Source organism: Ammodytes marinus (genome assembly GCF_949987685.1).
Source record: "Ammodytes marinus genome assembly, chromosome: 13".
In the NCBI taxonomy this organism is placed as follows: Eukaryota; Metazoa; Chordata; class Actinopteri; order Uranoscopiformes; family Ammodytidae; genus Ammodytes; species Ammodytes marinus.
This window is the reverse complement of record NC_137217.1, coordinates 17,828,175-17,842,324: the sequence shown is the minus strand read 5'-3', so window position 1 is coordinate 17,842,324 and position 14,150 is coordinate 17,828,175. Positions and strand designations below refer to the sequence as shown.

The 14,150-nt window shown below is 40.7% G+C and overlaps 1 protein-coding gene across 1 annotated transcript; it reads right to left on the bottom strand.

The window, feature by feature from the left end:
- Window positions 1–642: 642 nt before the first annotated feature.
- Window positions 643–8,783, bottom strand: gsdmeb (gasdermin Eb). Its single transcript, XM_080039243.1, has 10 exons — window positions 8,699–8,783; window positions 8,105–8,317; window positions 7,781–7,973; window positions 6,869–7,043; window positions 6,193–6,313; window positions 5,953–6,072; window positions 3,792–3,919; window positions 3,530–3,713; window positions 3,314–3,387; window positions 643–3,188 (listed from the first exon to the last, which is right to left on the bottom strand). The coding sequence occupies exons 2-10, from the start codon at window positions 8,307–8,309 to the stop codon at window positions 2,961–2,963; spliced, it is 1,428 nt and encodes a 475-aa protein (XP_079895369.1). The 5' UTR covers window positions 8,310–8,317; window positions 8,699–8,783; the 3' UTR covers window positions 643–2,960.
- Between the last annotated feature and the right edge of the window lie 5,367 nt (window positions 8,784–14,150).

Below are 14,150 nucleotides of genomic sequence, written 5' to 3'. Positions count from 1 at the left end.
AGCTTCTTTGCAAAATACCCATTAATTCCCACTGGAAGAAGTTGAACACTACTTGCATTACTTTGACATGACACTCACTTTACAGTTGCCTACATCAGCTAAAGGCCCATTCACACCCTACGGTAAATATGGATAGGGACCCTTTCGTCCAAATCCGGAGATATGAATCCACCTTAACTCCTGCTCCTCTCGTTTGCACACAGTCGGACTCATTTGACTGACACACTACCGCTCGCTCGTTCACCCAAAAAAGAAAAAAAGATCCAATTGACGTAAGTCTACAGGTGATGTGAAGTATAACTAAATAGAATACATGTCATACACATGCCAGGTAAAAATGCCCATTTCGCTCCATTAGCCATGGAGGAGCAGCACTAGTGGCTTCCTGACAAAAGCAATAATGCTTTGCATTGACATGTCTTTGCAGCAGTTAAGATGAAAGAGAAAGGAGACGTAGCTCTTCAATAGGGGTGCAGTTTGAGAAGCAATAGGCAAATGAAAATGTATTCCTTGATATGGCAGCAAAAAAGACTTTATTTTAAAGACTTTGAACATTTTGACAATTACATACAAATATGACTGTATATTGGGGTGGGAATCTCTTGGCACCTCACGATTCGATTCGATTCCGATTCAGAGGTCAACGATTCGATTCAAAATCGATTTTCAATGCATCTCAATGCAAACATTTTTTTATGTACATACCCATGTGTGAATTTCAAAAATATATTTATATGCACATCTGAGTTTGCTACTCAGAGTTTGCTAATCACTTCCTACTTTTGTGATGATCATTAAAGACAATCAACAGATGAATTGCCTTCTCTAATATTGTATTAAGAGACAAGCTTTTCTTGTCACAAATATGACTTTTTATGAACAGTGAATTCAGCTCTCATACAAAAACGTAAACAGAGATAAAGCCGGTGCAGGTCATGGGTTTGCTGCTCTCAGCCCTTTTGAAGCCACTTTGGAAACAACTCGCACATGTGTGGTGTGCATGCGCAATGGCGCAGGAAGTATTAGTATTTACAAAAAGAAAATTAAAAACATTTTTAAAAAAAATTATTAAAAAAAAAAAAAAATCGATTATTAACTTTTCTGAATCGATTCAGAATGGTTCGAGAGAGAATCGATATTAATCGGAAAATCGATTTGTTTTCCCACCCCTACTGTATATAAAGTACAATTACATGAAAAAAGGTGATTGTTCTTTTAGGCACAAAGCACAAATGTGTTTCCATTATGCAAAATGAAGACGGTAAAAACAAGGGGCCTGTCTTGGACCCCTTTTCCTAACATTTTCCCTCAATCATTTGATTACATTGATGCTGAAGCCGTCATTAAAAATGTAAATTCTAGTCAAGGTTCTAAATCAAAGATTTTGCAAATTAATTGGGGGTTTAGTTATTACCCTATAACAGTAGCCTATATCTTTGTTTTAGATATTAGTTCTTTTTTTTAACTATACACAAGCCACTGAAAATTCCAGGTTTCTATTGGCTAGGTGTGGAATCACTTTTAATAATGAATAATCTCAAAGTCCACCATTCTATTGGTTTTCCATTCAAATCAGAAATCAGTGAAAATTTCCCCTAACCATTTACCATACAAAGGGCGTGTTCACACCAGCTTTGTTTAGTGCGGTTGAATATACTATCTATGGTTGAAACAAACCCTGAAGTGTGTAAGCCCTTGGTGCGTTTAATGTGGGTTGGTTTGAACGCAGTCCAAGACTCTGGTGCGATCTCAACAAGGGGACTCTACTCCGCTTGAAAGAGGTGGTCTCGGGACGTTTGCAAATGAACTCTGGAGCGGATCATCTCTGGTGTGAACCCTGTCCGCACTAATTACAGGCAGCGTAGTATGAAAGCATCATGTCGCCACCTATTGCATAATGTCTTTCATTAAATGCACGTGTTAAGTTATTCAGTGCACGTTGTAAGAGCATAAACGCATATGCTCCGCCGACTACAGTCTGCTGTTATTGTAACATGGGCTGAGAGAGGAAAGTAGCACTACATTTAGTTTCGAGCGATTTAAGTAAGCAATTTATTTATGTTAATATAAGTGTTAAATCGTTCTTTATTCGTACAGAGATCACTTATATAGTGTGCGCGTTTCATAAAGCTGATCTCTCAATCACTCGCTCTGCATGTAATCAGCAAATAAACTTTTCGGGGATCCCGAAACTGGTATCCAATCAGAAGAGAGAACGCACGTGCAGAGCGACAGATGGGTGAATGTGTATGCGCCTATGGCGCAGCAGGTAAAATTCCTTCCCATTGTCTGTTTTGATGGTTTTTATCACACTTATGGATCTGAGATGATGCTAGATAACACGCTGCTTGAAGACCGCAGTGCATTAATGTGGTGACGTAGGGACGAGCGAGGGGACTGCTAACTGCAGTAACTGACAGGAAGTTAGCTAAACTGACCATTCCGCTTACTGAACCTTTAAGCATGAAAATAAGTGGCCGATGCTCTGTGATGTAGGCGACGGTTGCATTTTTGGTCGCAAAACTGTCTGACAGCATTTTTGTGCACGTGAATTTTGTTTACAATGTATAGCCCGTTTGAGTTTTGCCTTTGTGAACACGAACCGAAACATCTATCAAACAAAACAATGTATCCGCTCTCAACTGGTGCGCACCAAAGAAGCGGACTATTGGGTGTCAACACGACCTTAGATGAGGTCTTTGAAATGCTTGTTTCGTCCAACACAAAAAGGTCCAAATCCAACGCCTGAACTGATTTGATTGTCTGTTGATTGACTTGTGCGTTGATTGATTGTCGTGGCCACAGTGCCTTTATACAATTACTAAGTAAAATGTAAGTATTTTAGAGAATTTACTGCACTAAATATAGTTAAAAAAAGAAAACGGTGATAACACCTATTTACGTGATGCTAATTTCAGAGTAGTATTTCAAGTTCTGGTGAATGTATAGGCGCCTTTAGTTCAACTGCAGCAAGCCAATGATGCAAGACCTCTGACAACAATACAGAGGACCAGAGGAAGGTTTCCTGGCTGCTGGTTTATCTCTGTCCTCAACGTGTCCCCATCTCTCCTCAAGGACACATTAAAGCAGGCAAACAGGGATCGAGTCTTTTCGTAGTCATCTTCTATAAGTGCAGCTAGGCCCGCACTGTTCAGAGGCAGCTCCTTATTCTTAGACATGCACTGCACCTGGAACAGGTGTGAGAGGAAGACGAAAAGGCAGCTAAATCAATGTGATAAGTTGAAAGAAAAGCGTCACAAAACATGTTGTCGAGTTGAGTTCCTATTTGTAAAAAAAAAAAGACTTTACTTACCAGTAGTTCCAGTGCCTGCACCACTGTTCGGCTGCAGCACATTGCCAACAAAGCAAGGCAATCACTGGTCATCTCTGGACAACAAAGACCCAGGATGAAGACAGGAAAATTAGGTTCACGGCATACCTTGGGAGCTCATCATTATCATCATCATCATCATCATCATCATCATCATCATCATCATCATCATCATCATCATCATCATCATCATCTCACCATCCATAGCACTGGCAATGAGGTGAAGGGCTGTGAGGACTGATGTGGACTGGCCGTCCTTAGCTAACTCCACCTGACCAGATTGCTCCACAAGGTCCAGAACTGCCTGGATGTTCTGTTTTTGAGACTCTGTGGTTGTAAGGTCACACAGGGGAGGTCTCTTCTCCTCACACATCCGGTCCAACTGAGACGGAGGAAGACTCTTGTTAACAGCTGTTCCTAACGTTTTTTTGTGCACATTAGACTTATCGATCGCGCTCACCACATTTTGAAGCAAGTTGACGGCCCCTCGGTCCTCCATTACTTGTGGGATTCGCTGGAGCAGAGAGGACCTTATGGGGGTGGGGAGAGACGAAAGCAACTGGAAATGATGGCTGAGTTGCTCCAGATCTGGAAACGGAAAGAAAGAAAGAAAGTCACTGACAGCACAATATGGGCTAACCACATGGATTCATGGTCAGAGCACATGTTGACAGACAGTTTTTTTTTTTTAAAGATATTTTTTGGGCATTTTTATGCTTTATTGATAGTGCAGAGAGACAGAGGTGAAATGGGGCAGAGAGGGGAGTGACATGCAGAGAACGACCGCGGGTGGGAATCGAACCCGGGTCTGCTGCTGGGCCCGGCCCGGGAGGGGGACGCCTTAGCAACTGAGCTAAAGGCGCCCCCCTGACAGACAGTTTTCACATCGCTCTGATAAGGAAGCGCCAGGCTTGTAATCTATAGAAGTCCTTGGTTATTTATCAAAACAACATGCATTGCTGGACACGTCATCAGCCGTGAGCAAAGTCTGTAGTCACGTAGTCTGGCTGGCCGGATATAGACAACTAGGATCGCGCTCCCACAAAATGAAGCCGGGAGCAACCGGGAGCAGCCTAGTTTATGCTTCACTCAGAACCGGAGACAACAGAAAGTGCGAGTGTGTGTTTGATACGGTTTGATAGTATCCAGCTCATAATGTTGCTGCACACACGCCGCGTGTCAGTAACGGTGTTGGTCGGCATCTTTTATAATAGGTCCACAAAGTCGGTATCAAATTGCACTATTTTGAAAGGACGCGTTGCGGCTTCCTGGGCTTAGCGCCGCCCAAGATGATTGGGATTTGTTTAAAGCTCCCATATTATACACTTTTCGGTTCTATTATACACCATATTATATGGTCTTAGTGATCCCTAATACGTTTTTCTTCAATTGTTTGCTGAAAAAAACTTTCAGATAATTTATTGTACTATGCTGATGTTCAGCTAATCTCAAAATGGCCTATTTTTTAAAAAGAGCTGCAGCTCCCCTCGTAAATATACAATCTTTGAGCTCCCCCCGACCCCTGTCCGGAAGCGAAGCCAGATACGCCTCGCCCTCTGTCTGTTTGTAAACTATGATGACGTATAGCCTGTTAGCACAGTTAGGTTTAGCCTACCCATGAGAAGAACCAAGTCTAGTGCTAGTAACGCACTTTGAACAGTTTGACATGACCTATCCTTGTCTACATGAAAGACTATGTTCATACAGATGCACTGACAGCCACACGCTAATGGAAACGGCATGTTCACAATAAAAATGCTGCAAAAGATGGTGGCTACTGCGAAGCTAGCTCGGGAGCTAGCTGCTAACAATACCACTAAAATCAGTGAAAAAATTATCTTCACAGTCAGACTTCTTCAGTATACCTTCCAATCCTTTGTCCTGTTAAAAACGAGGCATTTCCAGACTGGTGTGGGGAATAGAAATATGTTTTTATGAGCAAAAGCTGAATGCTTGTCCCAAAGCTAATAGCTATACACCAGTCAGGCAAAAATACCAATAAAAACATTTATTTCAGTTTCACTGTTTGAAAAAAAGCACAAGTACCTTCCTATCCGTTGTGTTATTAAAAACGAGGCTGCTGTGGTTAAGATAAATTAGTGGATTATGCAACATTCATCATGTTTTGCCGTACTACAGGCATCTTGTCGCTTAGCAACAAGCAAACAACATGGAATATTTTTCGAGAGGATCTCGAGGCCGTGGACCAATAAGAAATAGGGGGGTGGACTGCACAGTGGAAGCTTCTGGCTTTCCAGTTTTTGACGTCAGAAACGGGGAGAATTCTGACTGGAGTATATTGGGTGGAGAGGTGGAGGGTTTCAGAAAAGGGGAGAGTGAGAAAAGGAGAGAGCATTCTTTTTTTATACTTTGGCAGTCTGTAGGCACACCGTAGACCCATAATTATGTTCAAAAACATTGGAAAAGTGCATTTGCACAATATGGGAGCTTTAAGGAAATTATAACAGGCCAGACCAGTTTTCACCCTCCAATCCCCAAAATGATACAGCGTACTTCCAGACCATACTACTAGTTGTAGTTTGGTCTGTCTGTGCGACACTAGTAGTCACGTTTCAATCCTTCAGAGGGGAAAAGCTAAATAAGTGAAACCAGTGACTGACCTTCTCCAAGGCAGGTTTTTTCAGAAGCGTAGGCAGGTGCTCCCGAGACACCCATCAGTTCTCTCCTAGTGGGGCCATCTACTTCAAAACCTCCTGTGGTGTCAGACATCAGACAAAGCTCTGTGGAAAAATACATTATGTTGCATTAGAAAAGCCTAATATAAAATGCAACTGCAGCAAGGGTTCAATGAGCCGTCATCAAATCTGCAAAAGACTGTCCTTTATTGAATGAGTTCTAACCATAGCGTCCATCATGCTGAATCTCTAGCTCAATGAGGGCATAGGCAATGGTCGTCTGGATGGGAATCTCCATGGTTATGTTACTATCTTTACTCAAGGTGGCGTTCTCCTTCAGCGAAACCTGCAGATTTGTGACAAGGCCGCAGACATGTGAGCCCCAACTCAGAAATGTCTGTGTTCAAAGGAAATTTCCACAAAAAAAAAAAATAATAATTAACTGCTGCTGAACAGTTGTTGGTGATGTAACGTACATAAGTGGACCCATAGTGCTGTTGTGTGTGAATCCAAAGTGCACAAGAACAAGAGAGAAGGACCAATATTTTTCCTCCTCTTTCTAGATTTATCTTTCTCTCTGATAGCAAGAGGAAGATAAATCTAATCATTTTGCAGTATAAATGGCCCAAGTTCTACTTCTTCAACTTCTTCTTTTCTGCATGCAGAACCAAGAATCCTTCCGTGAAAAGTAGGAAGCCAGTAACTGATGAGAAAAAATACCCATACATATTGACGAAACAAAAAGGAGAATTACTTCATCCCTAAAAACTACTGGAATAACATATGTTGATGACGTATCAGTAAAAGAGGGATTTATTTTGTTGCGAGTCCAAGCCTTACGCCACATTAATTTCCATTTCATCAGAATTAACAAGATTTTCACTGAGTGCCAATGCCTCACCTTTGGGCTCTTGCTCCCGCAGAAGCTCAGTCCTCCTCCACACTGTCCTCCCTGCTGCACGTCCTCTATGACAGAACAAGGCTGAGTTGTCACAATGCGCTCCTTCACAATCCCAAATGCCTGTTTGTGTTTCTCCTTTGTCTGCCGCACCAGACCATGAGACATGTCCAGGACCCTGACACATTGAAGGAACGTGTTAGGATTCACATGGACCAATACATTTGAACTTGTATTGGAATTCTGCTAATATTGTCTCAAACTGATTTAAAATTAAATTAAAATTCATCCAAAACAAAAACAAGCAGTTTTCTTGAGAGTGTTAATATTTAACCAAGCCTCCTGTTTTGGGTGCAACTTTATGGTTGGACAAAGATCACTCGTGTTTGCAGACCTTTAACAGACTGAATGTCCGGCGATATCACAGTGTTTCTTCTTTGATTTTAGCTGCAATTAAACAAGCCCTATCAGACAGAACCATATTTATTTCCTCTACGAACGTGTTAAGATTATAGCAGCTGGTACAGTCTGTAGAGCAGCAGCACAGCGTGCTCGGCACTGCAGCAATGCAACACTTCATTCAGCTCAGTAGTTTCGCCTTTTATTTTTCATCTTTTTTTTTGCTACAATAGATGGAGAGAAATGATCTGTTGATTCTGATACACTGATTCTGTTGAAACTCAACATCTTTTAAGTGTAGCTTATGAAGTGCAGTGTAGATAGGTCTACTTTTACTGCCTCTCCATATGTCAGCGGCCTGATATGCACAACCTCCCCAGGACTTCAGACCCAGGTGGAAACACAGACAACAACAGGCCACATGAACCTTTATGTTCCTGGAAGATGAGTTCCTGGAACCTTTAGTTCCTGGAACTTTCGGTAGAAACATGGCTTAGAAACAAGCGGGGAACCAACCTGTCTTTCGAGTCTCGAAGCAGCTTCTGCACATCCACTTCCTCCTTCTTCAAACTGCCAAAGGACGACTGGAGTTTTGAAGAGTCTTTGCCACCCAGGCTCACGTTAGACTGGACAAAGTTTGTGCCCAGAGTTCCCTGGATGTTGTCACAGTATGTCCCATTGTATTTGATGAAGTCTGTCTCTATGACCCCTGTTGACAGTGGAACATTCGTTTTTTTCTGTGATCTTAAAATAATAAATCAGTTCAACTCACTAACTATGCTAAATGTAGGCCTACTGCACCTAAATCAGAGGCATAGTAAAAATGGTTTTGATGTTTACCTGGCTTCACAGGTGTGTCTCCTGTTAGTATGTCATTAAGGGTAAAATCAGTGGGAAGATACTTGGGCCTCTGCCAGATCCAGAAACGCTTGCGCTTCACCACCACTGTCAGAAGAGCAATAGTGTCATTCAGGCTGGACACCGGGATCAGCGAACCTCCATGATCCACCTCCTCCACAAAGTTTGTGGAAGCTGTGGAGAACATCTCTCCCACTGGATCAAGCCAAAGAAGGTGATAAAGAAGACACGTTTCAAAATGAAATAAAGTAAACACCAGCGCTCTTCATGCTAAAACACTGACAAGTGTAGCCTATCTGACTGCATGGTTCAACATTTGATCATTCACCGCCTTCATTCCTCGCAACACCACTACAGTTTATTTCTGACACTCTCTGATCTTGTACAGCAGGCATAGCGAATTAATGATGAATACAGACAACTTAAGCACACTGCCAACGTCACAATGAAAACGTAGCATATAGCATCAGACAAAACACCGGTTGTTTTGATTGAGAGTTCGTCTAGTCTACTATGATTAGACAAAAAAATAAGCATAGCAAGTTAAATGAATTAATGCAAACAGTGTTCGCTTACATGTGGTGCGGGTGTTACCAGACGAGAGAGTTTCTCAACGAAATCGGACAATGTTTCCTCACATGAGCCTCGGTTACAGTGAAGCCAGTGAAGCTAACTCTGTTTTGGACAAAAATTGTCCGACGCCCCGCCTTCTCAGACATCAGGTCGGCAATCAGGCCACGCCCCCTTTGGGGGGAAAACAAACCGAACGTGCCATTGACTATAATGCAAAATTGCGGTCCAAAACAGCACAAAAAGAAAACGATCAGAGGTAAATAAGTTAAAATTTTACCGACCGACACAATGCCAAAATCCTTTACAACAACTCTGCTGGCTGGATAACGTTAAAGACACTTATAAATGATTAATTTGGTCAATCTAAAACCATGTCTTTTTAGTCTCTCAGCATCAAGCTGGCGCAATGATCCGACCCATTGGCCAGAGATATCATGCCCTGATATATATCTTCACCTCACTGAGTCTCTATGTAAGCTGATTACACGTGAAATAATTGTTATTTTAAGTTTTGTTGTCTGTAATAATGCTTACTATATTAATAGTATAGCGCTATGCCTTGACTAGACTGTACCAACTGTTCTAACGGCTCATTACGATAGCAAACTCCCACTGAAATGCAGAGCACGGGGGAAGCCGGTGTTCTGACATTTTCTGCTCCCTCGTCAGATTTTGCTACCTATCAGAACATGCTACCCTACGTCATGGTAGCGTATAGACAATTACCTCATCAAACGATGCATCCACTACAGAATCACGTTATTTTACACCACTACTCACCCTATGTAGGCCTACACACAGTGTAGCCTACACTGTAGGAATATGGGGAGCATATTTTGATGCTGTTAGTGTTTAATAGCCTATATCAAATTATGCTACCCTATCAGAAAATTCTACCTCACGTAATTGGTAGCGTATTTGATCTGTAGACCCATTAACTATCAAATAATGCTCCCACTACAGAATCACGTTACTTACAACACCACTACTCACCCCATGTAGCCTACACTGAAAGCTGTATATTTTTATGCTACTTTATAACGTTATTATAGATTTAGTAGGGTATAATGTGAGATCAATTGTCTCTATCAAATAATGCTCCCGCTACAGAATCACGTTATTTTACACCACTACCTATGTACACCCCACCCCCCCTCCCACCACCGGCGAAAACTTTCTCCACTCCGAGTCTGGTAAAGTTAACACATAGAAAAGCCTATCATTTTATTTCTATATTCAGCAGCAAAGCCAGTGTCTACATGCTCACAGGTCAAAAGGCACAATTTAAACATATGTGTAGCATAATTACGCAGTTAAAAACATGTTTTGAAGAAAATACTCGATAGCAAAAAAAGGTAGCAGAATCTGACGGCTGCTCACGCAGGATTGTTATTTTCGGAATGCGCATGCGCAGAACAACTAGGGAGCAAAATCTGACGGGTAGCAGAAAATGTCAAGTCACCGGGAGCTTCCTACTGTCATACAGACCTTATTTAGGGGAATTTTTGGGGAGGCATGGCGAAGGAATAAAACCATGATGTTTGTTTTTTACCATGTAAACCACACAACAGCTCAGGACATTGCAGATTTTAGCTATAACGGCTTATTTTGAATGATCGCGCTGTCTATCTCTATGGAGTAAGCCGTATTGTTTTCCCCCAAAGGGGGCGTGGTCACGAGAGTTCAATCCAGATGACGTATTGCCGACCTGATGTATGCTGCATTCCACTATAATAACCAATAACACAACTCGGAAGTGGAGGATTTCCCAGCTGCAACCTCCGATTTCCGACCCCAAAGTCGGGGTAGATCTACCTCTACTATCTATGCCTTAGATGGATATGCTCCGAGTAGCCTATACGAGTAGGAACTAAGACTTTAAACGGCGTTACAGTCGTATTTTAAGAGGTAGTAGGCATGGACCTAGGCTAGCTAGGTAGTAGGTGGAAAAAAATACGACTTCCCAGGTGTGTCTGGAACACTTTGAGGTCGGAATTTGGAAATCACAACAGGAAAATCCTCCACCCCCGAGTTGTATCGTATGGAAGAGAGTTAGTCAGATATTGCCAAATTGTATTCCTGAAAAAACTTCAATAGAAAAAATAATAGTTTTTAAAATGTTTTTAAAATGTTTAATTAAAATGTTTAATTAAAATATAACCAGAAAATAATAGGTTGAAGATGTAATGTTAAGTTAAATTTGATGTATATATATTTATTTATAATATTTTATGAACGGCAACAAGCCGGTAAATATTGACACGTCATGTGATTTACGTCATCTGAGGTGGTTAAGTGCGAACGGTCTTCCGAACATGGATTACTCAAATGGATTACTCAACCGTTAAATGTAGAGTAGGTAGTAGGTAGTAATTAGTAAACCGTTTCGAACAGACCCAGTGTCATTTAAATTGAGATTTTAACCAATCAGTATTTTGACATCTAGACTGGTGCATGAATTAGAATTTTTAATTTAGTGAGGAAAGTAAAAAATAAATAAACACATAAATAATAATTAACCAGGGTTAACAATGTATTGTGATACCTTTCTTTCTTTAAATCTGTTTATCATTCGGCTACATTGGTCAACTCTCTCCTGCAATACCAGTCCTGTAATTGATGTAGTCAGTAGTTGAAACCACACTGGCTTATTTTGGCTTTTGGTTAGACCCTTTATTAAAGAAGTGTTATTTGCGGCTCTACCTATTTTTTCTTTCGTGCAGCACTGCTGAGTGAAATAACCTTAAATCGGAACAGGCACTTCGTGGCGCGTTATTGTTCAAAGTATTTTATCACAGAAGACTGAAATGTTCACTGACTGATCTATTTCTCTTATGTGAGAAGATAGTAGAAAGGCCCTGGCTAAGGAAACCTGGAGGTGAGGATATCCTGGAAGAGTACTAGTCAGAAAATATGTTGAAGCACAGCACCCGGAGACACCTTGTTAACATTCTGGCTAGCCATATGACTGAAATGCATGGGTACGTGGTCCTTAAATACATTTTATTAAGAAACTTTTCTGTTTAGAAATGGTTTATTACAGGGGGTTTCAAAGTGTGAGAGAGTGAGCTCCCCCTCAGAGAACACATTTCAGCTGAGCCCCCCCCCCACCCCCAAAAAAGTTGTAAATCCCTGTGTGTTTTGAAAGATCTTTTAATTATTTTACACATTTTAAACAACTCTGTTCCTATTTTACACATTTAAACATATTTTTTAAACATCCTAAACATCTTTGTGCGTTTAAAACATTTTAACATTTTTATCTAAGTATGTTTTTGTTTTGCTTTTTTAAAATACATTTGAACATCTTAAACCAGTGGTTTAATCCTGCTTCCTTTAAGCATGGTGAGTGTGCAGCGGAGTGAGAAAGACAGGCAGACAGACTTGCCCAAATATCTGAGTATTATTAAATGTCCTTCACACACCCAGTGTTTTATAGCTAGTGCCTCCAATGTCCTGCTGGGGAAAATATTAGCCAGCGGAGAACCAGACCTTCCTAGGGGGGTCCGGGGGTATGCCCCCCCGGGAGATTTTTTTTTTACCTTTTTAAAGTGAAATGCATGAATCTCTGGTGCACTTTGAGAGGAAAATTAAGAGGCTAAATATGAGGAATTTTGTGTGAACAAATAATTTGGAGACACTGGGTCAGATGAATTAGAAGCTATTGAAGAAAGACACATACATTTTCCATAAAAATATTAATTTAAAATAAAATATTATGCAGGGTCCTCTGGGTTGGGCTTGGAGCTCTTTTTCTTTAACAAGACATATTTCTCTGTAATATAGTGAATGCATTTAAATGCAGTGAGAGGAACGAAGCAGAAGAACTCTTGTCCAGCAATCTTTATTTCCAAAGACAAGGCTGAAATAGGCTATAAACTATACACAGTGCATGGGAAACTGAAGGCAGCCCCATTTCCAAATGTTTTTTAAATAAACTCAATACACACTGTGCTAGGACGTGAACCTCGGATTATCTCCCAGATGATCTGATTCAATTATTAGGCTATTAACTATCTAGACCAAAACATTGTAGGGGAGAGTGGCCTAAGTTGTGCATTTTGGAAGTTGTGCCACCCCTTGTTTCTAGAAAAACACAAGGAATAAGATATAAACACATTTAAGCTCAAAAAACTGTGTTTTGCCTTTTAAAGTAAAATTTCCATGATCAAGGTTTTTTGATTATTGTGTCTGAACAATTATAGACAAGTTTGAAAACATTTGACACATGTTTTAGTGCTTTGGTATGCTACATTTTGAGTCTATACAGTTAGCACGATGTCAGCCCTAAATTGCTGCATCATGCTTATTATCCAAATTCCTGGGATTGGGGTGATTTGTGCCAAAGGGCCTGGGTGAGTTATAAGTAAGTAAGTAAAATGTATTTATAAAAGCACATTTATGACAATTTGCACTGTCCAAAGTGCTGTACATAGTGCATTCAGTAGGTAAACAATGAAGGTAAAATAACAATAACCAAAATAAAAGACGTAAAGCCCATACATCCACATAAACACAGATAGTAGTGCACAGGTAAGATAGTTAATGGGGAGGAAACACCAGGGTGTACATATGGGTTTTGAGCCTTGATTTAAAGGCAGAAATGTAGGGGAATCACATTTGTCAGGTGGCAGTTGGTTCCACAAGCACGGAGCAACTAGTGCAAAGTACATTTCTGAGAGTTGTGCCAGTGGCATGGCTGTATACGCTGGTCACCAAAAGAAAGTGATTGTCTGCAGTAGCTCAGAAGAGAGTGACATCTCAATTCCACTTACAGTTTTTCACAATTGCTTGAACACATTTCCTGATAGACTACCTCACTTTTTCAAAACCCTAAACACAAATTTCAAAACTCAAACACAAAATGCTAAATCCTTCACTTCTCTTGCAAAAGCACACTTTACCCTCAAAACAATGTTAACTCTTCACTAAATGGTGTTTTCATTTCAAATGACAAACACACACATCATATGACTAGACATTTCTAGCACTCATTGAACACTGGTGTGCAGAATGGAAAACACTATAGTATAAATTCAAACCACTATATGAATGCTTTATCAGTAGAATTATGCCAGCAATTCAGTGTGTCAGTATAAACTACTGTAGTGTACAGTAAAAAACAATTACAGTAAAATTAGGGAACAATGGTAAAAAAAAACAGCGTTGTAAGGAATTGGGTGGTTGGATTATGAATCCTTTTATGGATACCGCCTCCTGTTTGCGTCTGGCCACATCGCCTCATCAACATCACACTCAATGTCATCTTTTGAGAAGCAACAGGGAAAGGATCATCTGATATCCAGTCTAAATCTCCTAATTATGGAGCGACTCAGGTTGGGCTGCACTCTCTGTCCAGGCTCCCTCATTGATAGGCCATGATCTATAACATGGTCCACTATAGTGTCCCTGTTGTATGTGTCTCTGTCTGTTGCCTTCTTTGTCCTCGTCCTCC